The 16,383-nt window shown below is 35.8% G+C and overlaps 3 protein-coding genes and 1 pseudogene across 6 annotated transcripts; all 4 read right to left on the reverse strand.

Annotated features, from left to right (window-relative positions):
- Positions 1-2,788: 2,788 nt before the first annotated feature.
- On the reverse strand, positions 2,789-5,917 carry LOC113749612 (MDIS1-interacting receptor like kinase 2-like). Of its 3 annotated transcripts, none has more exons than XM_027293411.1 (3): positions 5,698-5,916; positions 3,322-4,946; positions 2,789-3,249 (listed from the first exon to the last, which is right to left on the reverse strand). In XM_027293411.1, exons 2-3 carry the CDS (start codon positions 4,892-4,894, stop codon positions 2,879-2,881), a joined length of 1,944 nt encoding a protein of 647 aa, XP_027149212.1. In that variant the 5' UTR covers positions 4,895-4,946; positions 5,698-5,916; the 3' UTR covers positions 2,789-2,878. The 3 variants fall into 3 exon arrangements, with proteins under 3 accessions (XP_027149212.1, XP_027149213.1, XP_027149211.1); XM_027293412.1 differs by lacking the exon at positions 5,698-5,916 and adding an exon at positions 5,263-5,320; XM_027293410.1 differs by having other exon boundaries at positions 3,322-5,917.
- LOC113750688 (probable leucine-rich repeat receptor-like protein kinase At1g35710) lies at positions 5,425-6,161 on the reverse strand. The gene is made up of 3 exons (XM_027294638.1): positions 6,105-6,161; positions 5,511-5,932; positions 5,425-5,464 (listed from the first exon to the last, which is right to left on the reverse strand). Exons 1-3 carry the CDS (start codon positions 6,159-6,161, stop codon positions 5,425-5,427), a joined length of 519 nt encoding a protein of 172 aa, XP_027150439.1.
- Positions 6,162-9,523: 3,362 nt separating this feature from the next.
- LOC113750689 lies at positions 9,524-11,141 on the reverse strand (annotated as a pseudogene).
- LOC113749832 (non-functional pseudokinase ZED1-like) lies at positions 10,948-12,865 on the reverse strand. Of its 2 annotated transcripts, none has more exons than XM_027293700.1 (2): positions 12,768-12,865; positions 10,948-12,235 (listed from the first exon to the last, which is right to left on the reverse strand). In XM_027293700.1, the coding sequence occupies exon 2, from the start codon at positions 12,192-12,194 to the stop codon at positions 11,160-11,162; it is 1,035 nt and encodes a 344-aa protein (XP_027149501.1). In that variant the 5' UTR covers positions 12,195-12,235; positions 12,768-12,865; the 3' UTR covers positions 10,948-11,159. The 2 variants fall into 2 exon arrangements, with proteins under 2 accessions (XP_027149501.1, XP_027149502.1); XM_027293701.1 differs by having other exon boundaries at positions 10,948-12,253.
- Between the last annotated feature and the right edge of the window lie 3,518 nt (positions 12,866-16,383).

The raw sequence follows: 16,383 nt of genomic DNA on the forward strand, positions 1-16,383 counted from the left end.
ACACACATGAAAACATTTAGAGTGAGCACAATAGAATCTTCCATCAAACAAATCCAAATTCTATCTATGAGAATCGTGATATATTGGACAGGAATAGGATATCCTTCTTCATTTAAGATGAATTTATACTCCGAACCGGACTCACACAAGAGACGAAAAGATTGCAAACATCAAACTGAGATAAAAACTGAGCAATAAGACAAGAAAAAGAAGATGGAATTATTGGAACATTAGTCTTAACAAAGTTTCATACAATAAAAGATCGAAACATCATGAGGCAAAATCTTAGAAAATTAAGATGGAGTGAGTGAGACAACTACATTGGCCAATAGGAAAAACAAGACCGAGCTGCAAGAAAGCAGAAGCAAGAGCAGAATATCATTTAAACCCAATTTTTTTGGGTGTTAAAGTAGATAAATTTGAATTTCATACCAATCTAATAATAATAATAAACTGTCATTATTTCTTGTTAAACAATATATGAAAAAAAAGTCAAATTTTAAGTGAGTCATAAATGAGTAATTGGATATCCTCATACCTATTTATTGAATTGGTATAAATGAGTTGATTCATTTTAACTCATTTATTAAATGAGTATAAATGCATTGATGCAATTATACCCATTACCCAATTATGATCCGTCCAAATCCATTCTGAGTAATCTATTTTGACACCTCTAGTATCAAGGAGTAACATGCAAGAGACAAGTAAATCAGTGACTAGTATTTTTTTGGATTAAAATAAGTTGTTGTTTACATATGATGTTTGGTCCTGATAGAATTGTCACATTGACGAAATTACTAATATGAGCTCTGAAATACCACTTTTGTTTATAAGACATCATTCTTCAAATCAGAACAATGCAAGAAATGTATGCATCAAACTTCTAAATGTGTCCAATAGTCATCAACTAAAGTTTGGTTGATGTATTGGAAAAGACATGGAAATAAAAAAACAATTAGGGTACGTAAACTGATTACAGAATCCCCATTATAATGCCCATTCACAATGTCTTTTTTTCTTTTAACTCTATTCCACAAGAAGAAGTTTCCACTATCTGATTCCAAGAGATTTCAAGATTGCATAATTTTCAATGTAGCATATTCAAGCATACAATCCACGGGGTTGCAATTGTCATTCGGAAACTGCAAAACAGTACTAAAAGCCAAGTGAAATTGATGTACATACTGAGATGAAAATGAGAAATGTAGAGCCCAAAAAATGGAATCATTGGAACGGAAGAATCTTGAACATACTGAAACTCAGAAATCAGACAATTCAAGACCCAGAAGTCCTCCTATTGTGATGACAGGCAAGTTGCTTTTGTAGAGATGGCCTGTGTTTGAACTTGTTTCATGGTAGGCGTCATTTGAGGACTGGGATCCACACATAACAATGCTACTTTTGTCATCAACACCGCTTTGTCTACCATTTGCTTAGTCAAAGGGGGCAACTACAGAATGAAGTTATCTTTATCCTCCCAAAACTAATTTTTTTTTAAGGATATGATATCTTTTAAGTTGGGTTAATAATATTTCAAAATTTTGAGAATATGAGATGTAAGTGACATTTTCAAACCTTCATCCAATTCGATGTTTTCTATTCATTTCTCTGCGTCAAAGAACTTTAATAAGTCAAAATGTAAGTAGCCGAAATCTAGAAGGCTCAATCCCATTGACAACTAATTAAATTCTAGTTTTATATTTGGATTAATAGTTATGTGTTTGAGGGATTTATTTCCCACTCGAGTATTACACTTAGGGTGCATTTCATAAAGCTAAAGTTTGAAATTTGAAATCTGAAGTCTAAATTCATTAAATTATTGAATTGTTAAGTATTAAATCTTATCCATTTGAGTGCATATCACATTCAGTAATAAGTGAATAACTTATCATTTAATTTTGAGAGCAAGTTTTGCCTAGGAAATTTAGTGCCATTTAATTAATTCAGATATTCAATTTTTGGTTATCAAACGGTCTGAATATATTAAGATATGAATCCATTAAATTTAAGTGCTGAATTAGATTATCAAACATGACCTCATTCTGTTTAGAGTTAGTTTGGATTAAGAATTGTAATCAAATTCGGTGGTAGAGTAGGCTGAGGACTTGGAATAGCTTTGTCCTACTTGAGTCTTATGTATGTATTCGTGGGTTTTGTGATTATTTAGAGAGGGATCCTGCAAGTTTGCAGTTTGTAAGAATTGTTTTGTTATGAAATATTGTTTGAAATTATAATTGTCTATCCTCTTTCCAAATTCTTTCAGCAATTTTGATTATTATATATTGTTGAGTTCTTGATTAGTTTTGCTGCGTGCTTTTTTGTGCTAACATTATGCATACACCCTCTTGTCAAATATCTTGAGTAGCAAAAAGTAGTTATCTATATTCCATTTCCATACACATGGCAGAGGATTGGTCATTGCAATGTATATTAAATCATTTCACTAATTGATCCAATTCAATGTTTTCATGTGCTGTTTTCACTAATTTATCCTTCCTTTGATTTCAACTTTTGGGTATGTTCTAAAGTTTTATGGACCGTATATTTATTCGCATGTCTTTTGTGGTCATGAAATTGATCTTTTTCTTCCTGCCATTTCTATTTTTCTAGAATTTTTTCCTTGCCATTTCTATTTCATTGCAGCGTATTCCAGGATGCGGTTTCTTGGTATAAATCCTTATTAGATCAAAATTGATTCACAAAATCTTTAATTTGATAATAGTTAGTATAATGCACAATCAGATGAAGTTTCAAGTATACAACGGTGTTACTATATAATCCAGAAATTTGAAAAGATTGCAATTACATATTAGAAATTTGTAAAACAGATGGATTGATGGGAACATAATATTGCTGTAGCATATAGAAGTGAAGTTCAGAAATCAGACAAATCAAGTGCCATAAGTTCTCCAATTGTGATGACAGGAAACAAGCTTTCTAGAGATGGCTTTTCTTTCAGCAGATGGACAGAAACTTGTTTCATGGTAGGCCTCAACTGAGGATTGGGATCCACACATAGCAAAGCTAGTTTTGCCAACGACACCACATTTGCTGCCATTTGCTTAGTCAAAGATTGGGGTCGAGAATCCAAAATTTCTTTCAGTAGAATAGCATGGGTTGATGATGATGCTGACAACACTGACATTATGAGATCACCAGGATGCTTCCCCATAATCACTTCCAAAACTAGGACTCCAAAGCTATAAACATCACACTTTTCGTTCACTTCCATGGTAAAAGCAAGTTCTGCAAATGAAAAAAGGGTAAATTATGAAATTGACTAGAACCAAGTGGAATTGCATCGCATGAGAAACATACCTGGAGCAGCGTATCCATAAGTTCCTGCAAATGAAGTCCAATTAGATGAATCAGGCTTCAGTAGTCTAGCAGCGCCAAAATCAGAAATGTGAGCTTGATACTCGGAATCCAACAAAATGTTTTTGCTCGATATGTCTCGATGAACTATAGAAGGTGCACAATCATGATGCATATAAGACAATGCATTTGCAATATCATTAACCATGTTGGTTCTCTTGATCCATTCAAACTTGGCTGCTGTTTCATCAGTATTCAATAACTGCATCAAGCTTCCCCCTTCCAAGAATTCATACACCAAGAAGGCGTGTTGTGTATGTGAACAGAATCCGTAGAGCTTCACAATGTTGCGATGCCTTATATTTGTTAGTGCACGGATCTCGCTGGTGAAATCTTTTGGACTTCTCAAAGCATCACCATCTGTTGCATGAAGTTTCTTGACGGCAACAATTTGACCATTTGGCAACTCCGCTCTAAAAACTCTTCCAAATCCACCCGCTCCAATGCAATACTTGGGGTCGAAATTTTCTGTTGCATCAATGATGTTCTCATAGACCATTTTCCCATCAAAGCTCCAGAAAGTGAACAAATTTCCGGTTAATTCCCGAGGCTTGCTCTCCACATGTGGCGTATGTGACCTTGCACGAATGAAAATGCCCAAAACCACAATCAAAAGGACCGTTGTTCCAAGTATTGGAAGGACAGTTAGAAAAATAATTCTTTTACTCCTCCTCCTACTGGTTTTCTTTTCAGTTGATTGAGGGCAAGGCTTCAATCCGACAACACTGCCACATAAACCTTTATTGTTTCTCAAGGCATCAAAAGAAGCTTTTTGAAATGCAGTAGTGTTGGGGATAGGACCTTCTAATTGATTATAAGATATGTCAATAGAAATCAAACTCAAGCAATGATCAAAGCTGCTGGGGATGGAACCTGATATCCTATTGTGGGAAAGATTAATCTTTTCAATGGCTTTCAACTCTCCCAGCTCTTTTGGCAATTCGGAATCCAACATGTTTTGGCTGAGGTCAAGAGTTGCGAGTGAGTGAAGATTTCCTATTCGAGAAGGGATACTTCCGTTTAGCGCATTGTGGCTGAACTTTAATTCCAATAGTTGGGTGCAATCGCCTATTTGTTCAGGGATTGCACCAACAAGATTATTGGCTGACAAGCTTATATTCAAAAGTTTAGACATTCGACCAATTTCTGGTGGTATACTGCCCGAAAGCTTGTTGCTGTCCAGCTTAAGGTCAAGCAACAAAGACAACTTCCCCAAACCTAGTGGGATCTTCCCATGTAAGCGATTTGAGAAGAGATGAAGTCTTTGCAGATGAGATGCCTCTCCGAGCTCAGTTGGTATTTCGCCAGAAAGATTATTGTTGGAGAGTACCAAACTCGTCAACTTCTGAAAGGCACTCCAATTCCAAGACAACTCACCATAAAATTCATTATCGCTCAAGTCAATGTAATCCGCATTTGGATAAACGCCAAAATCTTCAGAAAACTTTCCTGATAGTTGATTTCCTCCGGCAGCCAAATTTTCTAAACTGGAACAGTTTTTCAAACTTCTCGGCATGGTGCCCACAAAATTATTGTCAAATATTGACAACCTCACAAGTGAGCCGCCACTGCAAATGTTTTGGGGCAAATGGCCAGTAAAATAGTTGTCAGATAGTGCTAGGAATTGTAAATATGTAAGATTACTAAATGCATCTTCTGGCAGGGCACCACCCAGTTTGTTTGTGAAAATACGAATATCGGTTAATAACTTCAAATTTCCTAACTCCTTGGGAATAGGTCCAGAAAGAAAATTTTGGTGGAGATACAACAAACTCAAGTCACCTAAGTTTCCAATAGACTTTGGAATGGAACCCGTAAGCTTGTTATCAGCCAGAGAGAGGAGTGTAAGAGAACGGAGTTTCCCAATCTCTTCTGGAAAGGTACCTGATAGCTGGTTCGTTTCAAGAGATAATTCGGCAAGTTTTGTCAAGTTTCCAATTCCTGAAGGAATATGTCCTGAAAGTTTGTTGTCTCGTAAGTATAGAAAGGTTAAATTGGTTAGATTACCAATAGAAGTAGGGATTGATCCAGTAAGGTCATTCAGCATCAAAGACAGTTCAACAAGAGACTTGAGAAACGTAACTTCCTTTGGGATAGAGCCATGCAATGAGTTATTGGAAAGGGACAAGTACCTCAGATTGGTTAGATGGCTGATTTGAATTGGAATGACACCAGAGAAATTATTTGATTCCAAGTTAAGAAGGACAAGTCTAGAAAGGTTACCAATGTTGGATGGAATGGTCCCATAGAGTGCGTTTTGAGAAAGATCAATGGTAGTCAAATGAGGCAGGGATGAGAAATTGAGATGACCAAGTGTACCTCTGATCCCAGAACTTGTGATGTTAATGCCTGATATCCTTCCAGCTTTGTTACATCGGATTCCAACCCAATTGCTGCAAGGATTTGCAGAAGACGACCACGATGACAACTGGGATTGGCTATGATTGTCAAGACTGGATTTCCATGTTAAAAGAGCTTTCCCTTCATTTGCAGTACTTAATGCTGCTGCATGCTGCAATTTAGGAGCAGCTGTTATTGGAGGAGCAAAAAGCAACTGCAGGAGAGCCAAGCATTCAAGCATTAGAAGATAAGGTAGGCAGACGGAATTGTTCAGGACTAATATGTCTGTGGGGTATTTCATGATGAGAAGATGAGGACCTTTTTGAGTTTTGCCGCAAGTACGTACGCAAGAGAACTTGACAGAGTTTTATGCATCCAAGAATTGCCTGCCTGAAGCCAGGGGCTGACGGAATAGGGGGCCCAGGGACAGCTGCGCCCAGCATCCCTCGCCCCCTAAGTTTTGAGATTTCTTTTTTAGGCTTTAGAAAATTTTAACAATATTCATTAAAAATCTTTTCTTTTTTTTTTTGGTTACCCGCCCAGTATCCGAAACTTTGCCCCGACTAATCCGGACCCGACCCGCGTCGCGCACCTGACTATGGTGGGTGAGTCTCCCAACAGGGGTGTCTGCGTACACTAAGACTCGAACACGAGACCTGCTTAAGCGAATCCGAGCCGCTTATCACTCGGACCAACCCCTGTTGGTAAAAAAAAAAAAATCTTTGCTTTCTGTAAAATTATGAAAAAATTCCATTGCCTCCTTCCACCTAGCTTTTGTTGTATAAAAGTGTTGAACTTTTATTTGTCTTTGAATATTTTTGACGTTGCATTATTATTAGTTGATTGCTTCTTATTAATTATTGTAAAGTATTACATTTTGCATTGTTAACATTTTATCGTTGTATTAAAAAAAAATCTTATTAGTTAAATTGTGTGCACCTTTCAATTAACCATTTTATTTGATTTTTTATTATTGATGTGATCTTTTATGTGTGCACCTTTCAATTAACCATTTCAAAATTAAGTACTTCATTCTACATTAATGTGATCTTTTATGTGTAAAACAAGAAAACTAATAAGACGCACATTTTAGAAATTCTCTTCCTAATCATTTAAATCCAACTATTATAGCTAATTAGTGGTGTTATCTCTTTACTTCTTTTCTGCACTTTGAGACAGGATTGCTCTCCAAAGTTTGATATTGCATAATATTCAAGTTATATTTTGTCCACTGAATATTGTGAGAATAAAAAGATGGAGAACTGAGTAGTTATATTTAATTAATATATTAATGCAAATTTTGATTTATTGCACAACATATAGCTACCTTATTATGTTTCATTAAATTAATTATTATTATTATTTTTTCAAAAAGCCCAGTGCCAAAAAAGAACTTGTTAATATAAAATTCAAATTAAAAATACTTTTCTCCAAGTTGCATTTAGATATTTGGACCGGATAAAGAAGGTTCAAAGAAATAGTTAACATGCAATCCATAATTCTGAAAATGACACACCAAAAACGAAAAAAATAATTTCTTTTTTTTTTAAAAAAAAAATTTTGAACTTTGATTTTACTATTTTAACTTCCTTAGCTTTGTTTCCTGTCGTTATTATTGTTTAATAATTTTGAAGAATGATTCCATTTATTTTGTCTTTGGAAATAGTTTGGAAGAAATACAAAATAAAAGCATCCATGACTTTGTATCCTATTTTTTTTTTTCTTTGATCCCAATGTATAACTACTTTTTATTAACATGATTCCAGATGGCTGATATATGAGTTAGAATTTTGCTGTGAGTTTACTTGTTAGACAACAATATATATTTTTGTAATTTCTTAAATTTATCAATTTTTGTATATTTATTAGTAATATATATATACACATAGGCGTATGAATATTATAATTTTGTAGTATGATTTTATATTTTAGTTTTTACATATTTAAAAAATCAAAATATGTGGGACTTACGCTCGCCCCATGCCTCGGGGCTTTCGTCCCGGTTCCGCAAACATATAACGCCTATGCAAGCCCTCGCCTTTTAAAACATTGAATCACACCAAAAAAAAAAAAAAAATTCTGCTGCCTGAAGCTGCTTGGAGATGACTTGATTCATATCTCGTTATCAGACGTTATCAAACCAGCATAAACTTTATCTCCTAAGGAGTTTCGGATTGAAGTCTTCGGCTTTGACCTTTTCCTTGTATGTTCAAGTTTATCCGAGACGTGTGCAATTATTATGTTGGACTTGAGGATTAGTGATTTGATGGCAACCGTCACTGATGATGTGGAATGGAATGGCAAACAAACTTCTTGACTCTAATGAAAGTCTTACTAGCATTGGCGGCTTAAGTGGAAATCTGGTTCTATGTATAAATATTGCACAAGGGACAAGTAAATCAGTGATCAGTTTTTTTTTTCTTTTTGGGCTTAAAATAAGTTATTGTTATTATTATTTTTTGACTAGAAGAGCATGGAGTGAGAAATTAAGTTAAGATGATATGAGATAGCCAAAGTACTTTGGTAAGTTTTGGTTGATATATTTTCCAATACATGGCAATTCAAGAACCAGAAGTCATCCTATTGTGATGATGACAGGGAAATTGCTCTGTAGAGATGGCCTGCGTCTGAACCAACAGGAGGAGGGCAGAAGCTTGTTTCATGGTAGGCCTCGTTTGAGGACAGGGATCCACACACATCAATGCTATTTGTGTCACCAACGCCGCTTTCTCTGCCACCATTTGCATGGTCGAAGAGGGCAGCTTTAGAATGAGAAGTTATCTTTGTTCTCTCAAAACTAATTTTTTAATGGTATTACATATTTTAAATTGGGTTAATAATGTTACAAAATCTTGAAAATGTGATACCTAAGTCATATTTTTAAACCTTTATCCAATTCGACGTTTTCTTGTGCGGTTTTCTATTCATTTCTCCACGATAAATAAACTTTAATAAGTCAAGAAGTAAGTAGCCGAAATCCCATTGACGACTAATTAAATTCTAGTAGCATTGCGTTGGTATTTGGATTAATAGTTATGCGTTTGAGGGATTTATTTCCCACTCGAGTCAGCCACTTATCCTGTTAAGATTTACTTTGGAATTAGAATTATAATCAAACTCAGTAGTAGTAGGTTATGGGTTTGAGGGATTTATTTCCCACTCGAGTCAGCCACTTATCCTGTTAAGGTTGAGCCTTATTATATATGTATGTTGTGGGTTTTGTGATTGTTTAGAGAGGGATCCCGCAAGTTTGCAGTTTGTAAGAATTGTTTTGTTGTAAAATATTTGTTTGAAATTATGATTGTCTACGGCAACCTAGGTGCGTATTTTTTAGGTCTTATTACTCTCCATCAATGTAGAGACTCCAACAGAAAGCTATAGTTAAATCTGTCCACAAGCTCAAGTCAATGGGGGAAATATTTAGGAGTTAGTTGAAACTCAGTTTAGAGTCAAGTCTGGCTTTTCATATTGGTGGAGCAGAAGCTTCCTTTGATTTCAACTTTTGGGTATGTTCTAAATTTTTGATGCTTATCTTAAGTGAATAGTCATAGACTTTTTCTCTTCATGGACGGTGTATTTATTTGCATGTCTTTTGTGGTCATGAAATTTGATCTTTTTCTTCCTGCCATTTCTATTTTTCTGGAATTATTTTCTTGCCATGCCAAATGGCCGCTGGAATAGATTCTTGTTTTAAATACTTTTTTTTTTTTATTGGTGGGTTATGGTAATATATGGTATATAACAGGTGTTACTGCATAATCCCCAGAGTTTTAATTGTCATTCAAAAGCTGTAGACAATATTAGCTAGAGATGGAAAAGATTGCAGTTACATATTGGTGATGAAAATGAGAAATGTCAAAAACAGATGGATTCATGGGGACACTAAAATTGCTGTAATATACAGAAGAAGTTCAGAAATCAGACAAGTCAAGAGCCATAAGTTCTGCAATTGTGATGACAGGAAACATGCTTGCTAGAGATGGCCTTTTTTTCAACAGATGAACAGAAACTTGTTTCATGGTAGGCCTCAACTGAGGATTGGGATCCACACATAACAAAGCTAATTTTGCCACCAACATCAATTGCTCTTCTATTTGCTTTGTCAAAGATTGAATTCGAGAATCCAGAATATCTTTCAGTAGAATGCCATGGGCCGATGATGATGCTGGCAAAATTGCCATTAGGAAATCACCCGGATGCTTCCCCATAATCACTTCCAAAACTAAGACTCCAAAGCTATAAACATCACATTTTTCATTTACTTCCATAGTATAAGCAAGTTCTGCAATTGGCAAGGAAAATTATCAAGTTGATTGAAAGTCAAGCGAAATTGCACCTAATAAAAAACATACCTGGGGCAGCATATCCATAAGTTCCTGCGAATGAAGTCCAGTTAGATGAATCAGGCCTCAGGAATCTTGCAGCGCCAAAGTCAGAAATGTGAGCTTGATACTCGGAATCTAACAAAATGTTTTTGCTAGATATATCTCGATGAACTATAGAAGGCCAACAATCGTGATGCATATAAGACAGTGCATTTGCAACATCATTGATCGTGTTTGCCCTCTTTATCCATTCAAACTTGGCTGCTGTTTCATCATTGCTCAACAGGTGCATCAAGCTTCCCCCTTCCAAGAATTCATACACCAAGAAAGTGTATTGTGTATGTGAACAAAATCCTTACAGCTTCGCGATGTCACGATGCCTTATATATATTTGTTAGTGCACGGATCTAATTGGCAAAATATTTTGACTTGCTCAATGAACCACTGTCCGTTGTATGAAGTTTCTTGACAACTTGATCATTTGGCAACTCTGCTCTAAAAACACATCCAAATCCTCCGACTCCAATGCAATACTTGGGGTCAAAATTTTCTGTTGCATCAATGATATTCTCACAGACTAATTTCCCATCAGAGCTCCAAATGGCGAACAAATTTCCAATTAATTCCTGAGGCTTATTCTCTGCATGGTTAGTGCGTGACCTTGTACAAATGAAAATTCCCACAGCTATAATCAAAAGAAACACGGCTGCTAGTATTGGAAGAACAATTACCAAAATAATCCTTTTACTTGTCCTCCTACTATTCTTCTTTTGAGTTGACAGCGAGCAGGCTTTCAATCCAACAACACTGCCACACAACCTTGTATTGTTTCTCAGGGCATCAAAAGGAGCTTCTTGAAATGCAGTAATGTTGGGTAGACACTTTCCAGTGCACGCATTGTAAGGCAAGCTTCAAGGAGTCTATCAGCTACTTCTCGACGCCCGCCCACAATGTCTCAAGATTCTTGCATTCATGATTTGGTCCAAATGATCCTCCTCAGTCTACTTTTTTCCTTGATCAGTTGTACAAAAAAGATTTCCTGGAACTGAGGATTTCACTTGTAGAAATGAATGCTGAAAGGCAATGAAGAGGCAACATTGTAGATGCATCTCAATGTTAACCAAATCGACTTGACCTCTCAATGTCCCTCAGTTCTTTTGCCACCTCAACAATGTTTGGTCTATCTTCTCCTTTAGGTTGGGTGCATCTCAAGGCCACCTTTGCAACATCCAACAGTTGCTTTTCCATGTTTTCTCCTTTCTCTTCAACAATGAAGTTGTCGAGAATCTCATTCAGGCAATTTTTTTCAATGTGATCTTGCATGGAATCCACTAAATTAAGGCATCCATCATAAGGGTTGTGGTATCTTTTACCAGTTAAAAGTACTAGCAGAAGAACTCCCAACATGTAGACATCAGTCTTTTCTGTAACAATGCCCGTGGTCACGTACTCAGGGTCTAAGTACCCTGTCACTCCAACAACGATGTCTTCTTGTATTTGTGATTCCCCAGGGGGAAGACATGTGCATAGTGAGAAGTCTAACAACTTAGCAATACCTGACTGATCGATGATAATGTTATGTGCACTTAAACCCTTGTGGATAACAGGCGTTGCAAATGCAGTATGGAGATAGAAAATAGCACCAGCGACGTCAGTGGCAACTTTTAATCTAATTTTCCAGGGCAATGATTCAGTAGCTGTCATGGACGTTTGTCCTCTGCCGTTGTAAAGAATGTCATGCAGAAGCCTACCTCCTGCATATTCATATACAAGGACTGGAGCTTCGTAATCCAAACAACAACCCATGAACGTCATAACATTTTTGTGGTGGCACATTGTCAGCGAAATTACAATGTCACGGTTAATGAATAAAGACAATCTTTTGCTAGATAAACGATTGCGAAATTTCTTGACTAAAATAAGGCGATGCTGGAATGAACCCCGGAATAAAAAGCCCGTTCCGTCAGACATCACACACTCTGAGAAATTACTTGTCGCCCCAATGATCTGTTTGGCTGTGAAGTTACGAAAAGGAGTATCATATGCACAATTAGATGCTGCAGCAAGACCTTCCAACAGGTTGCTTCCATTTTCCAGAAACCATGATGAAACTTTCCTTTCCTTGCATCTTCTTTTCAAGAATGACAGCATTTTTTTTCCACAATTCACCAAATACACAACTGTTCTCCTACCTGTGATACAAAAAGTTTCTGAAAGAACTACTCAGATTTAAACGCACAGGCAAAGAATTACAAGATTCAAGACCGTAAAATCAAAACCTGCAGATGAGATATCAGGAGGAAGGGTCCAAAAGGGGCAAAGCATGAAGGCAAAATTACTATTTTCATGTAATGGTTTTCTAATTTCTCTGGTTTAAGATCAGAGATATTTTGATATACACATCATATATTTTGATATAAACAACAATAAAGCTACATAATCAAAAGAACTTCATTTGGGGCTTGTTACTTTCAATTTCCTAATTTTGGTAGAACAAGTCCTTCTCTTACAAACTAATGATTGCCACTGGTGACCAGGATTCAAGGGCTAAATTAGAAAAAAAAAAGTGATTGACTCAACTTTCCTGTACCGAAGAAGTCAGAAGTCCGTGGATAGGAATTAGTCCTAATTTCTTACCTCAGAGGAATTCACTTGAAAAAGAAGAGAAAGGTAGAAAGGAACAACAAGAGCAAGAAGAGACGAGGCATCTGTAGCGATTTGTACCTTACTGGAACTGAGAAATCGTGATTGAGTTCTTTACTGTGGAAGAAAACGATGCAGGAGTTCGGAATGCTGATACCAAGATCTTGGCCCTTGGCGGTCAACCGCAACAAAGTTTCCAGTCAAGCAACTCGCTATAAGAGTCAATGAAAAAAAACTTTTATACCCTGTTTGGATTGCCATTTTCTGTCAGAAAATTGCGTCGTTTTCCGTGATCATATTTCCCTATTATCTTTTTCTCTCACATACATCAAATCGCTATAGTAATTTTTTCATGAAAAATGACGGAAAATGCAATCCAAAAGGAATCGTTTTGTAAAATTCATCCATCACTGTTATCATCACCATCAATAACTGTTATAATTAGTTAACGATAATGATTTTTGTGTGTGTGTGTAGTGTTTGGTAATTAAATCTTAGGTATAAATTTTTTACATTTTTTCCCTTTTGTACTCCTTTTTTCATCTAAAATTTTTCACTCTTTCAATCTCTTCCTCTAGTATTTTGTAACTTTTTTTAATTAAAAAAAAATATAAGTTACATGCATGAGTTCCCTATATCATAAAATTCACAGAATGGGTCTATCATACCCATTAACCAAACAATAAATATTACTATGATTAATTTTGAAACCTATCCTTTAATAGAAGATCCACTCACCAAACGCTCCCTGAGAAAAAAAAGGTGGATTCCTCGCTTAATATAAATTATTTATTTGGACCTTTCAAGATAGATAGAACAGTAGCTATTCCCTTTAAGCTGCTAGCTTCTCAAGTGAATCCTAAATACAATAACAGCACAAACGAACATCGGAATATGTAACAGTGTCAATGCAAAATTACCCCGTGCATAATTAATTTTGAGTTGTGTAATCAGCTCTTATCAAATTTGGAACCCCCTGCAGATTGAATAAATGGAATACAATTAAGTAGTCTGAAATATGACAAGTCGAATGCAATTGTTTTCAATTATTGAAAAAGGGTTCAAGAGGCCTCTCTGGAAATCACACAGGTGACTTGATCATTGGCTATAGCAGAAGTGCAGGCACTGCCTCTAATAATTGTTACTACTAAAGCTTGGTCCAGATGGCTTATAGATGGGGAAAGCAGCAAGAAGACTTCCATTTGTTTAGAAGATATTAGAGAGGGTCCAAATTTCCCAGGATGACTGCAACTGATTCTAACTTTTTTCCCTTTTTTTTTGTTGGGGGGGGGGGGTTGGCTGGGGTGGGGGTCAATGGTAACTGATGCTTGATTTTAAGCTTTTAATTCAATATCTTTTTCCTATACAAAATGATTAAATGAGTTTTTTATGTTTGAACTGTTCTTCCATCAAGAAGACGTCAAAGTTTGAACTGTTCTTCCATCAAATTTTCTCAATTGTTATTAGAAAGAAAGAAAATGAAATGAATGGCAAGATAAGCATGTAAATCTTGTTTGATGATAAAATGTTAGCTTGATTCATCTATGATTATTATTCACACTGTTTTGCCTAATCTCTCAGGAAGAAGAAATATCTGTGTCTATAGGTATGATAGAAGATTACCAACTGCAGTACGTTACCAAACCCTCTTACTAATGTATCCAATTTAACCACTTATTTATCTTCCATGTCTAGTTATATGTGTTTCGATTTGCCTTTTTTATTAATGCCTCTAGGACTAACCAAACAATAGATCCATTTGAATAGATCTATTTTTTAAAAATAAAATTTTCAAATACAATGTTACAGTAATATTCAAAAAATATTTCATCCATATAAATATCAAATATTTCAAAAAACATTTATAATAAAATTTTTTATATGTATTATTATAGTAAAATATTTCAAAAATATCTCCAAAAATAACTAATTCAAACGCTTCGCCCCGTTCAGCAAGACCGGAAAAAGTCTGAAATCTATGGACCGGTCTTCTCCACTTCTACTACGGCAACCTAAATGCGTCAAGTCGAAGTCTAAACATGTGTTATTGCAGTCCACAAATATAGAGACTCTGACTAATGAGTCAAGTCTAAGAGCTATGCTGTGACATTGGAGGATACACGAAAGCTGAGGGAGTTTTTTGATCAATGCAATTTCTCCTTTATATATAGGGAAGGAAATGAAGTATGTCATAGGCTAGCAAAATTTGCTTTGAAACTAGTTTTTTTTTTTGGTTGCCCGCCCGGTATCCGAAGCTTTTTGCCCCGACTAATCCGGACCTGACCTGCGTCGCGCACCTGGCTATGGTGGGTGAGTCTCCCAACAGAGGTGTCTGCATACACTAGGACTCTAACACTAGACCTGCTTAAGCGAATCCGAGCCGCTTATCACTCGGACCAACCCCTGTTGGTGCTTTGAAACTAGTTAATGATGTATATTGAGAATCAAATTTCCCGAGCTAGATAAAAGATTTAGCAAGAAAGGATTGTGAGGACAGCTTGCCCCTTTTGTAAAGCTTACTTGTATTATCAAGTTTTAAATCAATACAAATGTTATCGTTTTGACAAAAAAAAAAAAAAGACTAATGAGTCAAGTCAATTTAGAGTCGGTCCGCTTCTGGCTTGGTGTGTTGAAGGAGAAAATGTTTCCTTTAACTTTTAATTTTTGGGTATATCTTATTTTATTTATTTATTTTGGTGTGTGTAAATTGCTACGTATGTTTTCTTCTCATGGGCGGAGTACTCATTTACTTTTCTATTTTTTCCCTCTTGTGGTCATCAATTTCATTTGTTCCTTCCTAATATTTCTACATTTCTGGGTAATGTTCCCCTTCCTTGCCAAATCAAGAAAACAAAATACACACACACACAAAGAGAGAGAGAGACTAAACTTAGATACGCCGCTAATTCTATAACCTTGCAATTTTTTTAAAATTTTTTAAACTTCTATCTTTCATGTTTGTTTGGATATCAAAGTTTTAGCATATATTATTTTGCTTATATCATAAATATGTTTTTTTTCTCACATACATTTCATTACAAAAAATATTATAGTATTATCTTAAAAAAATTTTCAAATATTTCTTTTATCCAAACACACTCGTTTTCCAAGTATTGATACGAACATAGAATATTCCTTAGAAACAAAAGCCTTTAATTTAGTTTAAATTGGGTACTGTATTACTTCTCACAATTAACCTATAAATCAATCTTTTCGACTTTCACACTAGATTTGCAATGATTTTGAAATGCTTATTAAAGGGGATAGGTCGTGGGATCTCTTCCCTCTTTAAGAAAAGATTAATTTCGTAAGTGACTAAATCGCACCTTTCCAAGGAAATGTGCCGAGAAATTATAAAGTGGCTGTTCTCGTCAAGATATTGGAAAAGACGTGACAACTAAGGGGCAAAAAATTTACCTAAAGTGAGAGAATAAATCTAAATTAGATGAAAGTTGATTCACAATTTTTTTAATTCCATTGCGGTTACTATTACCCACAAGTGGATGAAGTTTTTAAGATATGAAAAATCCAAGAAACATCAAGATGATGCAATCTTGAGTAGGGGTGGCAATGGGGCGTGTCCCCCGTCCCCCACCCCATTGCCTATTAATTACCCTCGTCCCCCACCCCCGACTTCGCTCGCCTCGTCCCGCCCCCTTTTCCCCGCGGGGTTAAAAAATATTTTATTATATAATTT

Source organism: Coffea eugenioides, chromosome 10 (assembly GCF_003713205.1).
Source record: "Coffea eugenioides isolate CCC68of chromosome 10, Ceug_1.0, whole genome shotgun sequence".
Taxonomy (NCBI): domain Eukaryota; kingdom Viridiplantae; phylum Streptophyta; class Magnoliopsida; order Gentianales; family Rubiaceae; genus Coffea; species Coffea eugenioides.